Source organism: Cuculus canorus, chromosome 2 (assembly GCF_017976375.1).
Source record: "Cuculus canorus isolate bCucCan1 chromosome 2, bCucCan1.pri, whole genome shotgun sequence".
NCBI lineage: Eukaryota > Metazoa > Chordata > Aves > Cuculiformes > Cuculidae > Cuculus > Cuculus canorus.
The window spans coordinates 160,883,104-160,900,751 of NC_071402.1; the positions used below are offsets into that span (position 1 = coordinate 160,883,104).

General features: G+C 51.6%; 1 protein-coding gene across 18 annotated transcripts in view; it reads right to left on the reverse strand.

Moving 5' to 3' along the window:
- Positions 1-17,648, reverse strand: part of MAP4 (microtubule associated protein 4) — a 177,952-nt gene that overhangs the window by 56,234 nt on the left and 104,070 nt on the right. For 9 of the 18 annotated variants that reach the window (XM_054058620.1, XM_054058613.1, XM_054058622.1 and 6 more), the window contains 7 exons: positions 16,408-16,536; positions 14,840-14,914; positions 13,295-13,435; positions 10,741-11,610; positions 10,029-10,166; positions 8,497-8,664; positions 2,577-6,857 (listed from right to left, as the gene is read on the reverse strand). In XM_054058620.1, coding sequence (XP_053914595.1) covers positions 2,577-6,857; positions 8,497-8,664; positions 10,029-10,166; positions 10,741-11,610; positions 13,295-13,435; positions 14,840-14,914; positions 16,408-16,536 — 5,802 coding nt within the window. The remainder of the gene's footprint in view (positions 1-2,576; positions 6,858-8,496; positions 8,665-10,028; positions 10,167-10,740; positions 11,611-13,294; positions 13,436-14,839; positions 14,915-16,407; positions 16,537-17,648) is intronic. The other 9 variants (XM_054058626.1, XM_054058625.1, XM_054058624.1 and 6 more) reach the window with 7 other exon arrangements.

Here is a 17,648-nt window from a genome sequence, read left to right on the forward strand (position 1 = left end):
GGCAGCCTTCCACCTGACAGCACCCAGACTGAAATTCCGTAGGAACAGGTTAACCACCATTTCCAAACCAAGCTCAGTCACAGAACCATGGAATGGTTTGAGTTGGAAAGGACTTCAAAGCCCATCCAGTTCCCACCCCCTGCCATGGGCAGGGACACCTCCCACTGGATCAGGTTGATCCAAGGCCCATCCAACGTGGCCTTCAACACCTCCAGGGATGGGATCTGAGGGTTCTGATTGATGGTAAGTTCGAATCATGGAACCATGGAATGGTTTCAGTTGGAAGGGACCTCAAAGCCCACCCAGTTCCATGGGTAGAGACACCTCCCACTGGATCTGGTTGCTCCAAGGGATGGGGCAGCCACCACTTCTCTGGGCAACCTGAGCCAGGGCCTCCCCACCCTCAGAGTGAAATAGTTCTTCTTAATATCTACGTTTATCTTCTCCTCTTTTAGTTTAAACCCATCACCCCTTGTCCCGTTGCTCCAGGCTCTGCTAAGAAGTCCTCCCCATCATTCAGAGCTTCATTTAAGAAACCAACCGTGAGTTTCTGAAGCGCCAAAAGCCACTGGATTCCTATCAAACTTAGAGAAGCAAAGTATGAACCAACTTACTCAGACGCTGATGGGCTACTCTCAACCAGGAATCTTCCAACTCCAAAACCAGACTTTACCTGCGTGGAACAGTCAGGAGGAACTTTCTTTTTTTTGCATGGATGGGCTCCAGGAGTTACCAAGGAAAATACGGACTTTGAGAAGACAACGGGAAGGCTTGAAAGAAGTTCTTTTGGGAAAAGACGCTGCCTTCAGCTTTCCCTTTACTTTGTAGCATCATGCAGCAAAGGACATCACTTCTGCAGGCAAAAGTTCATGCAGGGAACACGGCTTCCACTAAAATAGAACTACTTTGGGTTATGCAACGGCTCATTAAAATTACAAAACCACTCGCAAACCTGACCCGCATGTTAAGGCCCACTTGGAGCTCGGCGGTTGTTAAGTCAGCGGCTGCATCATGCAAACTGGCAGCAAGGAACGGGAACATCATCCAACTTCCAACGCCTGATGACAAAGCAAAAACTAAGAGCTCCTCAGGGCATGGATAAACTTCTCCAGCCGACTTCAGCGGCCTGGAATTCAGAGAGGTGACGGCAGTTCTGTCTGAGAAAGGTTTAGAAGTACGAGACTCAACCCCAAATCGCTCAGGTTGAGAGTTGAGGTTGTTCAGTCTGGAGAAGAGAAGGTTCCAGGGAGACCTTAGAGCAGCTTCCAGTGTGGAAAGAGGCTCCAGGAAAGCTGGGGAGGGGGCTCTGGATCAGGGTGACAAGGGGAATGGTTTGAAGCTAAAAGAGGGGAGATCGAGATATGGTCTTAGGGAGAAATGTTTTGCTGTGAGGGTGGGGAGGCCCTGGAATAGGTTGACTAGAGAAGTGGTGGCTGCCCCACCCCTGGAGGTGCTCAAGGCCAGGTTGGATGGGGCTTGGAGCAACCTGAGCCAGTGGGAGGTGTCCCTGCCCGTGGCAGGGGGGTGGAATAGGATAGGCTTTAAGGTCCCTTCCAACCCAAACCATTCCACGGTTCCATGACTCTAACTTGCCGTCAACCAGAACCCCCAGATCCCATCCCTGGAGGTGCTCAAGGCCAGGTTGGATGGGGCTGGGAGCAACCTGATCCAGTGGGACGTGTCCTTGCTCATCACAGGGGATTGGAACTGGATGGGCTTTGAGGTCCCTTCCAACCCAAACCATCCTCTCTTTCAGCTATATCCACGCTGGATTCTCCACTTCAAAATTCTTACAACTTTACTGAATTAGATGAAATTAGTTCCATCTCATTTGCTACGAGTACAGGGGTCTTGTGGCCAGAAGAAGAGCCACGGTCAACCACCCCCAACGGTCACCAGTCCACCCGTAGCTTCAACAGAGAGAGAAAGGCTTCCAATCTCTACCAGTCCCACTATTGTTTCCCTACAAGCGGTTCAGCACAGAGTTATTGTGGAAGGAAACACCCTTTGGAGATGTTGCAGTTCAAGGAAGCTTAAGATAAAGTCCCCACCCAACTGCTGGACAGAAAGGAGATGTTGGAGTCAGGCTGAGGTAGGATGAAACCCAACCTCTGCAACATGACAGCAATGGAGAACATCTCCTACTGCAGAAACGCTGCGTTCGCTGCTCGCCAGGTGCATACAGAGCTATTTAGCAGTTGCGATGACACCCGGTTGTGCCGCAGATGAAGGTCACCTTCAATCTCAGATGACCAAAAGCCAACGTAACTCAACACCAACTCGTGCAAGTTCACTTCAATATCCTAATGCAAAACGAACCCTGAGTGAGTAACAAAGATTAATCAGGAGTTTCGGACCTCACACCAAGCTGTCAGACCTTCAACTGCTGGGAATTAGCACTGTGAGACGGGCAAGCAGAACTTACAGCCTCTCCCCATCAGCCAAAACCCCGGTCATGCCACACTCGTTTGTGCCCCAGGGGATTAACGATCGCGGATTCATGCCAACGCACCGACAACCAGCGAGGGCTCGCACGCAAGCTGCCTGGATTACAGCCACCAGCTCAAACCACACACCTTTTTCTTGCCTCGGTCGGCTCGTGCTCATGGGTCTCAGCTGCCTTTGCATCTCTCGGCCCGGAGCGACAGACCTGGCTGGCAGAGCTGCCACCCCTCGGGACTTGGTGGGTCTCATGTAGCCTTTGATTGGTTCTGCTGCGTTGATTTTGTCTTTCTTTGCCTCCTTCGCAGCTTTTTGTTGACTTGCTTCTTTCACTTTCGTTGCCTCTTGAGGTTTCTCTCCTGGAGACTTCAACGCTGGGACAGCCTCGTCCAGGTGAGCCTCCTTGTTGGGTGCAGCACCATCTTCTTCAGGCTGAGCAAGACCTTCCTTGTTCTCTTTCAGACTTATTTTGGTTGCCGTCAGATTCAAACCAGCAGCCTCCACATCGTCCAAACCACCTGGGCTTCCATTCAACCTCCCGCTTCCATCCAGCTCAGCGCCTTCACCTTTAGTCTCCACCAACGCTTCCACGCCACCGTGCGACGTGGCTGCTCCTGCTTTGCTCTCTGCTCTTGCGGTGGCTTCTGAAGAAACACACCCAGCGTCCTTCTCTCCAGCAGAGATGGATGCTTCCAGTTTCTCTGCCCCTTCGGCACCGACAGGAGCAGGTCTATGTTTGGAATCCACCACCTTCTGAGGAAGGTCTGAGGAAGCGCTGTCAGTGGTTGTTGTCTCTTTATCGCCCATCTTTGCCGCAGGAGCGAGGTGAACGTCACCCTTCTTTGATTTGATGTCCTGCTCGACTGCTTGATCCGAAGAAAGGGCTTTCCCTGCCTCGCTGCCACCCTGGGAAGCAGGTTCTTCATCACCTTTCATTGAAGTCTTGTTTCCAGGCTCTTGGTGGCCCAGATGGATCGGTTGCCCACAGGATTTCGGCATCCCTGTCTTCTCAGCACCAGCCGTTGGCTCTTTGACGCTTTCCTCTGCCACAACCACAGGAGAAGGCAGCTCCTTCCCCCCTGCACCCTCACCCATCTGCTTCGGGAAGCCACGTGGAACATTCCCAGCGTTGTCAGGACCTGCAGCCTGAGCAACGGATCCCAAGTCGCTTCTTTTCTCATCCCAAAGCATTTGAGGACCAAAGGTTTTGATGTTTCTGTTTTCATCCACAAGATCCATGTCTCCCATTCCATATTCCATCTCGGATCCCACGGGAGGCTGCGCTTTACTCCTGTTCGCTTTGGTCTCCACATTCATCACCTTTTTCCTGCTTCCATCATAGCACCACTTTGTAGATCTATCCTTAACTGTGGCCAAAGCAGGATCTGCCACCGGGGGACGCTCTGGGCTACGAAGGTCCCCCTTCCTGCTGCAAGGAGCGCGACTTTCTGCTTCAGATTTGTCAGTTCTCTCCACCTCACGAGGAGGAAACGTGTCCTCCACCCTCGCGCATTGCTCTTTACCACCCGCGCGTGGTTTTTCTGGCTCCAGAGGTAGAGCAGGAGCTTGTCCATCACTCAGGTCACCCAGAAGATTCGCTAACGGACTGGAATCGGTCTCTTTGCCTTTCTCAGAAGGTTGAGCTTGTTTAATATCTCCCACCTCTTCACCTCCCAGAGCCAGCATGGAGCGCTCAAGACTCCCATCAGCTTTGTTGCCTTTGCCATCTCCACTTTGTCTCTTTGGTTGCTCCATCACCTTCGGGGAATCGTGTGCCACAGCCGCATCTCTCTTGCTCTCAGACCTATCGAGCTCCTCGCCTGCCCTCACAGCCCAAGTTTCTTTCCTCTTGCCTATTTCTGGCTCTGCTCTTTCTAGTTTATCACCTGAAAGAACCGGCTGATTCGAGAAACTTCTGCTCCCACCTTGCAGCTCAGGCTTCCCCGGCACGTCGTGGTTTTTACTCACTCGATACTCCAGCAGGAGGTCCTTTCCAAACCCAGACACCTTATCTTTATCTTTATCTTTATCTTTATCTTTATCTTTATCTTTATCTTTATCTTTATCTTTATCTTTATCATCTTTATCTTTATCTTTATCTTTTTCTTTATCATCTTTATCATCTTTATCATCTTTATCATCTTTATCATCTTTATCTTTATCATCTTTATCTTTAACTTTACCTTTATCATCTTTATCTTTAACTTTAACCTTATCTTTATCTTTAACCTTATCTTTATCACCTTTATCTTTCGTGCTTCCAGCCCCCTTCTCTTTGCTGCTTTCCACTCCAGCATCCGGAGGAGCCGCCAGGCTCGAAGGGCTCCTATCACTTTTCCTTCTCCCATCGCTCCCCCTCTTCCTGGGTCTCTCTGCCACCACGGTGGCACCAGAATTCATCCCAACCTCAGGAATAATCCCACCCTCTTTGCTTTTACTCATCAAATCCACCTCTTGTGTTTTGCCGAGCACATCAATGCCGGCGAGACGCTTCGGCTCCTCTCTCCCACTCTCCAGCGGGAGCAGTCGCTCTAAAGCACCCGCAGGAGCTATTTCATGCTTCTCAACGCTTACTTTCTGCTTCTCCATCCCCATCTCCGTTGACTTTGGGGTCCGAGTTCCCTCCTGACGACGCTCAGCAACCCCACAGCCCCTCTCCTCGCCTTTATCGGTTATGTCAGGAAAACCGCTTGGATCCAATTTATTCTCAGATTGGTAAAAGCTTCTTTCTCCTCTCTTACTTCTCCCATTGCTGCCTCTTTTTTTTGGCTTTTCTACAGGATAAGCACGTGCGACGCTTCCAGACGAGTGTCCCCGTGCTGCAAACCCTCTGCTTCCATCAGGGAAAGCCACTTCTACCCTCCCTCCATCACCAACCTTGTCTCCGTCCTCCAAAAGCATCATCTCCTCAGGGAAGCTTTTGAGCCTTTTCCCTTTCCCTTCTCCACGCCTTTTTTTAGCCCTGTCCAACCCCTGCGCACTGTTGGGATCTTTTCCCATCTGCTGCTCTGACCCAAGGAAGTCTTTCCCTTTGGTTTTATCAGGAGAATCGGGTCCCACCGCTCCGTCGGCCGCTGGAGCGCAGGTGGGAGGTTTGGCATCAGATGGGAGAAGCGTCTCGGAAAAGCTGTCGGCCTTTCTGTTCTGTGGAGCAATGACTTCCTCAGGCTTTGGTAAACCCAAGGGTGTAGAAGGCATCTCAGCAGCATCTGTTGGAGTCTTCCTTACTCCTTCTGAAGTAGAGAAGACAACAGCTGTGGTCTTAGGAGAGGACATTGGTTTAGTTCCACCAGCTGCCCTTGGCTCGCCGGGAAGCCCATCCGGTGGGGCCACAGCCTCTAGAGGAGAAGCCTCTTTGAGAGATTCACTTGCACCTCCTTTACTGCCTTCACATCCACCTCTTTTCTTCTCTCCTTCCTTCAGTGACCCCTTGGACGCCTGAAGCTCGTGGTGGACGGGGTCATCGAGTGCTTCACGCATGGGAGATGCACATTGAGCCCCCTTGTCCTGATCAGAAAGGAGCAAATGTGAAGGTCTACTCTGTAATGGACTTCCTGCTTTGCTCCGAGCAACATCTCCTGATGGAGATGCCACCAGCTCGGCACGCTTCGACTCCTTAAACTCCCTTTTCTCATCCTTATCAAGAACATCTCTTTCCAGAGGCTTGGTTGGCCGCTGGGCTGGAACCGATTCCCCCACCTTAGTCTGTCCTACATTCTCCAAAGGAACCTCTTTTCTTTTGCCTTTAGATTGCAACATCAAACCATCCCTTTTCGTTCCTTCTGCTTTCATGACATCCCCTTTCTTTGCATCCTCCCCTAACGGCACACTGGGATTTGGGGCCTGCTGGCCTGGTGCTGGCACTGAGAAGGCATTTTGCTCCTCCAGGATGGGATTTCCAGTTATTTTAGCATCCTTTGGTGTATCTGAGGCTCCGCTTCCTGCAGGAACCGCCTCCTTCTTGAGAACTTCCACTGGTGCATCCGCTTTATGGAATCCAACAGCAAACGGGGGATTTCTAGGAGCTTTGGAGACCGTTCCGTTCTCATCCCAGAACTCCATCGCTCTTGGCAGCTGGTTCCTCTTCTGCTTTGGCTTCTTCTTCTTTTTCTTCACAATGGCCAGAGAACCTTCTAGATCCCAGCTCTCCCTTGGCATATCTCGGCAGCTCTCGGCAAACTCCGCCTGCTCGGCCGCCTTTTTGCGCGAAACCCTAATGCCAAGAGCTGTTCCAGCAACGCAGCCGGGTTCCTCTACGGAATAGGGTTCTACTTTGGGGTCAGCGCTCTTCGGTGGTGGGAGACCTCCGAGACGTTCCTCTGGTACATCTGTAAGAGGTCTCGGTGCAGGTTTTGCTCTGCCAAACCTGCGCTCACCGGATTTGTTAGCTTGCCTTATTTGTGCAGGAGGTAGACCTGGAATACAGGAAGCCCGCTCAAAGATCGAGGCAACTTATTTGCTTGAAATAGATATAAAAAATACACTTTATATTTGATTTTAGCCACCAAAACCACTCCACACCGTCACAACCGCGGACTTTTCCACCACCAATACCACGCTAATTCTAAATCCACCTCGGCAGGGCTGGAAGAGACATTTACACGCAAAACCTATTTAAGGTACTACCGATAAACACGTCAATGCTATTTAAAACCACCGATCCGTGTTCTTACCCCACCGAAAAGCAACGGATCTCGTAAGGACATGCTTGGAAAAACGCATTAAAGATCCATTTTTGTTTTAGCAAAGGCAAGAAAAACTGATTCAACTTTTTATATCCCCAAACTGGCAGCCTTCCAAATAAAAGTGGAGGGGAAAGACGAAGGGATGGAAAAGAGAAGGAGGAGCAAAAGAGCCAAAGTTGCCACAGCCCCATCGGTGGATGTAGTGGAAGGCAGAACCTCCGGAACAGAAGTTGTTGGCTCTACGCCGTGACAGGCAGCTCAAGGTGGCTTTGGCTACAAGGTCTTGGTCTACGGGAGCATCGGTCACTCATTAACGAGCCCTGGCCAAGATATCAGCTCTGGTCACACGTGTGAGCAAGAACAGAGGTGGCAGAGAAGGGAAAACATCACATTTCCCATTGGTAATCTAAAATTTCCATTTGGAAGGAGGGCTTCACCAGGAATATTGGAAGCTCTGCTCTGAGGACAGGCTCACAGGGTTGGGGTTGGTCAGCCTGGAGAAAAGAAGGCTCCAGGGAGATCTTAGAGCAGCTTCCAGGACTGAAAGGGACTCCAGGAAAGCTGGAGAGGGGCTTTTTTTCCAAGGACCTGGAGTGACAGGATGAGGGGGAATAGCTTTAAATTGGAAGGGGAAGATTTAGATTAGACATTAGGAAGATGTTCTTTATAATGAGGGTGGGGAGATTCTGGCACAGGTTGCACGGATGGCACACGGCTGCCTCATCCCTGGAGGGGTTGAAGGCCAAGTTGGATGGGGCTTTGAGCCCCCTGATCCAGTGGGAGGTGTCCCAGCCCATGGCATGGGGTGGAACTGGATGGGCTTTGAGGGCCCTTCCAACCCAACCCATTCCATGGTTCCATGATTCTAATTTGTAATCAACCAGAACCCCCAGATCCCATCCCTGGAGGTGCTCAAGGCCAGGTTGGATGGGGCTCGGAGCAGCTGATCCATTGGGAGGTGTCTTCCTGCCCATGGATGGGCTTTAAGGTCTCTTCCAACCCAACCTATACTACACCTCTAAGTTTGCAATCAGAAATAACGGTCCTTTTTAACACCAAAACAAGCAGCTGACAGTGACGGCAAAGAGATGGTGAGCTTTTAAATTCCACAGAGAAGACATCTAAGCCAGTCCAGTCCCAGCAGCACCCACGTGTGGACTTCCAGTCCCGGGAACATAGAAGGGAAAAGAGCATTTCAAAGGGCAGAAATTAGAGGGAAAGCGCAAGCAGAATCACCAACGAACGCAAGGAACCACTCAGCCGCTCGGAGCCAAAGAGCTTTCTGCTCCTCAAGGGGTAACGCAGTCGGAAGAAGAAGAGTTCACAGAGTTATTTCCACTCTAAAACTGAATCATTATCTATGTTCTACCTGTGGGTTCTTGCAGGGCTTTTTCTTGTTGAGGTTCTCCATGATGGACATGGTTGTGTTCCACCTCCGTCTTTTGTTTCTCCGTCCCAGCGACATCTGCAGTAGGAACAGGTTTTTCTGGAAGGTCTTTCTTTTCTAATGCAACAGCTTCTTTGGCTTCTACCGGAACTGAAAGAAGAGAAATAGGAAGAGAACGTTTCAGTTTTGAGGGATATGGGACATCTGCAGTCTAAACGCAAGCCCTGAGGAAGGGAACAGGGTTTACTGCGATAGGAATGAAGTTTGTAATGGGATCGTGTCCTTTCAATCCCATTTTAAGCATCAATTTTATACACTGGCAGACACACAACGATGGAGGTGAAACATCGATCAAAGAAAGCCCTGGAGCTCAAGCAAGGGGTGAAGGTTTCGTTGAGGTTTTTCCTCTCTGTAATCAACCAAATTCAGACCACACCGGCTTCCGACTGGACTTCAAATCCAGAGTGTGCTCCACTATAAGCCTGGAGTCCCCAATAATACTGATCTTGGAATGGTTTGGGCTGGAAGGGACCTCCAAGCCCATCCAGTTCCAACGCCCTGCCATGGGCAGGGACACCTCCCAACGGATCAGGTTGCTCCGAGCCCCATCCAAACTGTCCTTCAACACCTCCAGGGATGGGATCTGGGGATTCTGGTTGATGGCAAAGTTAGAATGGTAGAACCATGGAAGGGACCTCAAAGTTCATCCACCTCCCACTGGATCCCATTGCATGAAGCCCCATCCGACCTGGCCTTGAACACCTCCAAGGATCATAGGATCACTAGGTCGGAAAAGACCTTTGAGATCATCAAGTCCAGCCGTCCATGGGGCACCTACAACTCCTCTGGGCAACCTGTGCCAGTGCCTCAACACCTTCGCAGGAAACATTTCTTCCTACTCCTGGTGTGTTCATAGATACCTTCAAATATATTCATACAAACACTACAAAACCCTCAATTACAGACAATGATAACGAGTTCTGATTAGTAAGATGTAATTACTTTAGAGAACAGTTCCATACATGATGCTTTGAGCACCCTCATCCAGTGGGAGGTGTCCCTGCCCGTGGCAGGAGGGTGGAACTGGACGGGCTTTGAGGTCTCTTCCAACTCAAACCATTGTTCCATGATTCTTATTTGCAATCAACCAGAACCCCCAGATCCCATCCCTGGAGGTGTTGGAAGGCCACGTTGGATGGGGCTTGGAGCAACCTGCTCCAGTGGGAGGTGCCCCTGCCCATGGCAGGGGGTTGGAACTAGATGGGCTTTGAAGTCCCTTCCAACCCAACCCATTCCATGATTCTACGGCAACTTCAAATGTGAAGACAACCATCTCTTTCCACCCATCCCCACATTCGAACGCACCAACAACCCGCTTGAAATGAAACCTTTGCTGTTTTGTCCTTGTGAGGGACAGAGGAACGATGTCTACAAGGAAGAACCAGGGTGGTGGGACAGGATTAGCTGATAGGGAAGCGCTGGTTCCAGTTTCACCCCATGGGTCTCATCCTCACCTGTTGATTCAGGAAGGTGGTTCGCCTGCTCTGGCAGATGCTCTTCATGACTGGGAGGTGCTTTGCTGCCTTCAGCTTTCTCAAGGTCAGCAGGAGCTTCTGGGGCTTTCAACTCTTGCTCCACATTCGCAGTTGGTTCTGCAAACAGAATACGAAGAAGAAAAGCTCACGATATATTTAATTAAGGTGAGATTAAGCAAGATAAAAATCACTGCCTCAACAAAGTCTTGTCTTTGCAAGAAACTGATGGTTTTCCTCACTTTTAGAGCAGTGGCATCTGCTCTTCAGGATTGATTTTACCTGCTCTGTCCTCCTGAAAGCCTAAAGATCTGCTAAAGAAGATCTTTGCTGAACACGAGCCTGCGGTGGCCCAGGTGGCCAAGAAGGCCAACACCATCCTGGCTTGGATCAGCCCTGGGGTGGCCACAGGAGCAGGGAAGGGACTGTCCCCTTGGACTCAGCACTGGTGAGGCCACACCTCAAATCCTGGGTTGAGTTTTGGGTCCCTCACTCCAAGAAAAACTTTGAGGGGCTGGAGTGTGTCCGGAGAAGGGAACGGAGCTGAGGAAGGGGCTGGAGAACATCTGTGCAACCACCACCATGTGCTACCATGAGTGTTGCTACCAGTGCTCCACCAGCTCACCATGGCCTTCCCACACCTCGTGCCATGATATTCCAAGCCTGAACAGAGCTTCCGGGCGCACGTGCTCACCTGTGGGGTGCTTGTTGACGGAGGACTTGTCTTGCTCAAGAGAAGACTCCAATGTCATCGGTTCTTCTGGTGCAGCAGCCTTGGCGTCAGACGTCTCGGATTTCACTTCTGCAGAGGTAAATCCAGAGTCCATCGGAGGAAGAGGTTTGGGTTCTGCTACAGCAGCAAATCCAGAATCCAGAGGGTGGTGGTGGTTGACTTCTGCTGCTGGGGCAAACTCAGAAGCCAAAGCATGAGGAGATTTGGGATCTGCTGCTGGGGCAAACTCAGAAGCCAAAGCATGAGGAGATTTGGGATCTGGTGAGGCGGCAAACTCAGACGCCAAAGCATGAGGAGATTTGGGATCTGGTGAGGCGGCAAACTCAGACGCCAAAGCATGAGGAGATTTGGGATCTGGTGAGGCAGCAAACTCAGAAGCCAAAGCACCAGGAGATTTGGGATCTGGTGAGGCAGCAAATGCCAAATCCACAGCATGATTTGATTCCACATCCATGGCTCGGGCAAATTGGAGATCCACAGCATTGTGAGGTTCCACGTCTGCTGCTGGGGCAAACCTTGCGTCTTCTGCTGGGGCAAATCCTGCCTCTTCCACTGGAGCAAACTCCAAATCCATAGCGTAATGGGATGTGGCCTCTGCTGGGGTGAAGTCGAAGCCGGTATCTGCAGCCGGGGTGGAGGCAGCTTTGGGAGGTTTGGCTTCCGGTGCTGGAGCAAAGCCAACATCTACAGCGTGGACAGAATCGGCTTCAGCTGCAGGAGCAAATCCAGCACTGAGAGATGGAGCAGGTTTGGTGTCTCCTGCAAGAGCAGACCCAGCCTGGTCTGCAGAAGCAGCCGGGACATCCAAGGCAGGAACGCAGGCGGCATCTGCTACGGAAACAGAGATCACAGCAATCAACAACCAAAGACCATAAACACATAGTGGTGGGGTTTTAACCAGAGGAGATTGGGCTTTTGCTCCTTGTCTGTCATCTCCTCTTCCACCATCACTTCTCCACGTCTCGTCACAGTGCACTCAAGTTCTACCAACACTCCTCAACGCTCCCAAGTGCTTCTATTGCAGCCGCACGGGCCATGTTTTGTGTCCTTGACCACAAGGTTAGACACTCGTCAGCTCTGAGCACTCAAAAGCTGAAGGATGTGTTGTGTTCCTCTAAAACCACCTGATGCTACGAAGCTGGTGAAAGAGCAGAGCTCAGAGCTCCTCAATCCACTGCGAGCACCACATTCCAAACAGACGTACAAGAACCACAACAAGGGGTTGTTTCTTGAATCATTAAGGATGGAAAAGACCTCAAAGCTCATCCAGTCCAACCATCACCCAACCCCACCGTGCCGACTAAACCACAGTGCCAAGGCCATGTGGTTTCTGAAGCCCTCCAGGGATGGAGACTCCACCCCTGCCCTGGGCAGCCTCTGCCAGGGCTTCACAACCCTTCCCATGAAGGAACTTTTCCCCATGTCCAACCTAACCCTCCCCTGCTGCAGCTTGAGGCCATCTCCTCCTGTCCTACCACCTGTCACCTGGGAGAAGAGCCCAATACCAACCTCACCACTACCTCCTTTCAGGCACCTGGAGACAGTGATGAGGTCTCCCATCACACTCCTCCAGGCTAAACACCCCCAGGTCCCTCAGCTGCTCCTCATAACCCTTGTTCTCCAGCCCCTTCCTCAGCTCCGTTTCCTTCTCTGAACGCCCTCCAGCTCCTCAAGGTCTTTCTTGGAGTGAGGGACCCAAAACTGACCCCAGGATTCGAGGTGTGGCCTCACCAGCGCCGAGTCCAGGAGGACAATCCCTTCCCTGCTCCTGTGGCCACCCCAGGGCTGATCCGAGCCAGGATGCTGGTGGCCTTCTTGGCCACGTGGGCCACCACTGGCTCATGTTCAGCCGCTGTTGACCAGCATCCCCATGTCCTTTTCCACCAGGCGGCTTTGCAGCTACTCCTCCCCAAGGCTGTAGTGTTGCATGGGGTTGTTGTGGCCCAGATGCAGGACCTGGCACTCGGCCGTGTTGAACCTCATCCCTGGTGGGGTTCCAAAAGCAGGTGGCTGTGGCACTTTGGGACACCGTTTAGGAGGCACAATGTGGTTGGAACGACGGTTGGACTGGATGAGCTTAGAGGTCTCCTCCAACCTCAATGATACTATGATTCTATGACCGACAGCAGCAGCCTCCTGGTTCTCAACACACTTCAACACTTCTCTGAAGCTAAAATGTTGAGAAAGTAACGAATCCTTAAATCCGCTGAGGCACTGCGACACAAGAGCTGGAGAGCCGAGTAGCTTCATAGAATCATCGAATAGTTTGGGTTGGAAGGGACCTTAAAGCCCATCCAGTTCCAACCCCTTCCATGGGCAAAGACACCTCCCACTGGATCAGGCTGCCCAGGGCCCATCCAACGTGGCCTTGAACATCTTCAGCGATGGAGCATCCACAACCTCCCTGGGCAACACCTTTCTGTGTTTCCTTCACGAGAGGCAACTCTACGTCTTCCTACCATTGCTCATGAAGGGCTTAAAGCCAGCACCAAACTTTAGACCAAGGCAACTTTACCTGATGCCGCACTTTTTGGTCCATCAGGAGCTCCAGCCTCTCCTGGCGATGCTGTTACTGTGTTGGAGACGCAACCAGGAGCCGCTGCAGGAGGGCTTTCCGGTACCTCCAGCTTCATTGCTTCAGTCGCTGCCGGGGGCACTGGGAATACAAACCCAGGTCTGATTAAGTACTTGAAGACCTGAGCAACCAGGTTTCTCCTCTGGAGTTCTTAGGATGTGAACACTGTTAGAATGGGTCCAGAGGAGGCTCCAAGGATGATACGAGGGCTGGAGGACCTCCTATCTGAGGACAGGCTGAGAGAGTTGGGGTTGTTCAGCCTGGAGAAGAGAAGGCTCCCAGGAGACCTTAGAGTGACCTGAAAGGGCTCCAAGAAAGCTGGAGAAGGGCTGTTCCCAAAGGCTTGTGGGGATGGGATGAGGGGCAATGGGGATAAACTGGAGAGGGGCAGAGTTCGACTGGACATAAGGAGGAATTTCTTCATGATGAGAGTGGTGAGGCCCTGGCCCAGGTTGCCCAGAGAAGCTGTGGCTGCCCCATCCCTGGAGGTGTTGAAGGCCACGTTGGATGGGCCTTGGGCAGCCTGAGCCAGTGGGAGGTGTCCCTGCCCATGGCAGCAGTTGGAACTGGATGATCTTAAAGGTCCCTTCCAACCCAACCTATTCTATGATTCTATGATGGCATGAATCACCCTCTCAAGCCCTGATGAGTAAGCTCCACCACTTCAGCTTCCCCGTCAGATCAGAGCCAAACAGAATGGGTTTTGTCATCAGTTTTCAGACAATTAATTTGTCCAAGACCTTGGGAAACATCTGCGAAGCAACTGCAGCAATAACATTAAGGAACGTTCAGTTCCAGAACATCCAGGTTCTACCCCGAGCCCTCAGGAGAGCCATCAACTCCACAAACTACGGCTGAGGGTCACGAGGTTGGGGAAGGGTTTAGAGGTTTAGGTTTTTAGTTTAGGGTCTCTGAGGAGTGGCTGAAGTCACTTGGTCTGTTCAGTCTGAAGAAGAGACTGAAGGGAGACCTCATCGTGGCCTGCAGCTTCTTCACAAGGGGAGGAGGAGAAGAAGGCACCGATCTCTTCTCTCTGGACCCAAGGGAATGGCAGGAAGATGCACCAGTGGGAGGTGTCCCTGCCCATGGTGGGGAGTTGGAACTGGATGGGCTTTGAGGTCCTTTCCAACCCAAACTATGCCATAGTTCCACGATTTTAACTTGCCATCAACCAGAACCCAAAGATCCCATCCCTGGAGGTGCTCAAGGCCAGGTTGGATGGGGCTGGGAGCAACCTGATCCAGTGAGAGGTGTCCCTGCCCATGGTTGGAACTGGATGGGCTTTGAAATCCCTTCCAACCCAAACCATTCTATGATTCCAGAACACTCTTTTCTGTTCTAAATGGATTTGAGAAGCAGAAACAGTGTCTTCTCCTGGTCAGGTCCCACTTTGTTTCTCTAAAAGGCAGATAAGAAAAGAGGCTCTGCTCCTGCTGTTCAGAAACTCCAGACAGTTCCTGCAGATCGAGTCAAACCCATCCTTACCTGGTGGCTCAACAAAGAACGAGGCATCGGGTCCCGTCACGTCATGCTGAGCTCCCACCCAGTGTTCTTCAGGCGCTGGGGAAGACAAAGACATTTAATCCCGTTGTTGACAACGACTCGGCTTTGGTTCAGCTGAAGGAACCAACTGTGCTGGTTTGTGAGTTCAGTTCCCTGAAGAAAGGTACGAGAACACCGTGTCCTTCTGTGCCCATCGCTGGGGACGGCTCGAATCAGAGAAGAGATATCGGAGAATCCATATCTTTGTCTAAGTTAATCCCTTAGATCATAGAATCCTGGAGTGGGTTGGGTTGGAAGGGACCTCAAAGCCCACCCAGTCCCACCCCCTGCCATGGGCAGAGACACCTCCCACTGGATCAGGGGCCCCAAGCCCCATCCAACGTGACCTTCAACACCTCCAGGGATGGGATCTGGGGGTTCTGGCTGACAGCAAGCTAGAACCACCAAATCAAGCAATGGTTGGGGTTGGAAGACTCCAAGCTTATCCAGTTCTCCTCCAGGGATGGGAAATCCAGAACTTCCTGGAGCAATGTGTTCCAGGGCCTCCCACCCTCATCGTGAAGAATTTCTTCCTCATGTCTAATATAAATCTTCTCCCTTCCAATTTAAAGCCATTCCTCCTCGTCATGTCCCTCCAGGCCCTTGGAAAAAGTCCCTCCCCAGTTTTCCTGGAGCCCCTTTCAGTCCTGGAAGCTGCTCTAAGGTCTCCCTGGAGCCTTCTCCAGGGTGAACAACCCCAACTCTCTCAGCCTGTCCTCATCTGGGAGGTGCTCCAGCCCTCAGATCATCTTTGTGGCCTCCTGTGGACTTGCTACAACAGATCCATGTCCTTCCTGTGCTGAGGAAATAGTGGTTGTAACCAGTACTGTCCAACAGAGCAGGTTCTTTGCTCAGTTCTTCCAGGCAAGTAGCTCTAGGAGGTCCTCCTTGATCAGAGGAGTAGGACAAGACAAGACCTTTCGAGGTCTCCTTCTAGCCTCAACCATTCTGTGATCCCCGAATACCTTCAGAACGTTCACACTGATCCAAGACCTGTCATTGCCAACAGGAAACTTCCTCATCTTGACCAGTTTTCATGGGATCGTGGAATCACTGAGGTTGGAAAAGACCTTTAAGCTCATCCCATCCAACCATCAGCCCAACCCCACCATGACGACTAAACCATGTCCCCAAGTGCCATGACCACACACTTTTTGAAGCCTTCCAGAGATGGAGACTCCACTGCCACCCTGGGCAGCCTCTGCCAGGGCTTCTCCACTCCTGCAGGAAAGACATTGTTCGTAATCTCCAACCCAGACCTCCCCTGGTGCAACTTGAGGTCATTTCCTCTCATCCCATCCCTCGTTACTTGGGAGAAGAGCCCATCACCCACCTCGCTACAACCTCCTTTCCAGCAGTTGGAGACAGCGATGTGGTCTCCCCTCATTCTCCTCTTCTCTGACTTTAGGTTTCAACTCTCCCAATAAGATACTTCAGGTCCAGCAGATGAGGATTTTCCACTTCCACAACCTCCAAACCCCAACAGTCACAGCAGAACACCCGTATCTCACCTGCTTTGTCCTGCAGAAACCCTCCTGTTGAATCCAGACCAACGAAGGCTGATGGGTCCAGAGCTTCTGCAGGAGAATAGAGGGGCCTGAAGAAAGGTTGTTCAGGGACCATCATCGATCCATACGGTGCTAAGGAAGCAAAAGGCCGTTTGTTAATTACCACGCTCATTAATCACCACGTGGTGAGTCACCACGTTAGCCCTGCTTCGACTAAGCCTGTCCAGATGTCCTGTCTCCTAAATATATCCCAAACACACCTTCCTGGAAGGAGCTATGGGGTGGCTTTGGGCAGACACACACACACAAACGCTAAAGAAACCATGTGAAGAAATGATACAGTTGGTCCACGTCTCAGCTGAGGTGTTGGTCAACAGCAGCTGAACACCAGCCAGCGGTGGCCCAGGTGGCCAAGAAGGCCAACACCATCCTGGCTTGGATCAGCCCAGGGGTGGCCACAGGAGTAGGGAAGAGATTGTCCCCCTGGACTCAGCGCCGGTGAGGCCACACCTCGAATCCTGGGGGCAGTTTTGGGTCCCTCACTCCAAGAAAGACCTTGAGGGGCTGGAGAACATCCGGAGAAGGGAACGGAGCTGAGCAAGGGTCTGGAGAACAAGGGTTGTGAGGAGCAGCTGAGGGCCCTGGGGGTGTTTATCCTGGAGAAGAGGAGGCTGAAGGGAGACCTCATCACTGTCTACAGCTCCTGGAAAGGAGGTTGTGGTGAGGTGGGTGTTGAGCTCTTCCCTCAAGCGACAGGGACAGGAGGAGAGGAAATGGCCTCAAGTTGCACCAGAGGAGGGTTAGATTGGACATCAGGATTAGATTGGACATTGGTGCTGGCTTTAAGCCCTTCATGAGCAACGGTACGAAGACACAGAGATGCCTCTAGTGAAGGAAACACAGAAGGGTGTTGCCCAGGGAGGCTGTGGATGCTCCATCGCTGAAGATGTTCAAGGCCACGTTGGATGGGCCTTGGGCAGCCTGATCCAGTGGGAGGTGTCCCTGCCCATGGCAGGGGGTTGGAACTGGATGGGCTTTAAGGTCCCTTCCAACCCAAACTATTCGATGATTCTATGAAGCTACTCGGCTCTCCAGCTCTTGTGTCGCAGTGCCTCAGTGGATTTAAAGATTCGTCACTTTCTCCACATTTTAGCTTCAGAGAAGTGTTGAAGTGTGTCGAGAACCAGGAGGCTGCTGCTGTCGGTCATAGAATCGTAGAATCATTGAGGTTGGAGGAGACCTCT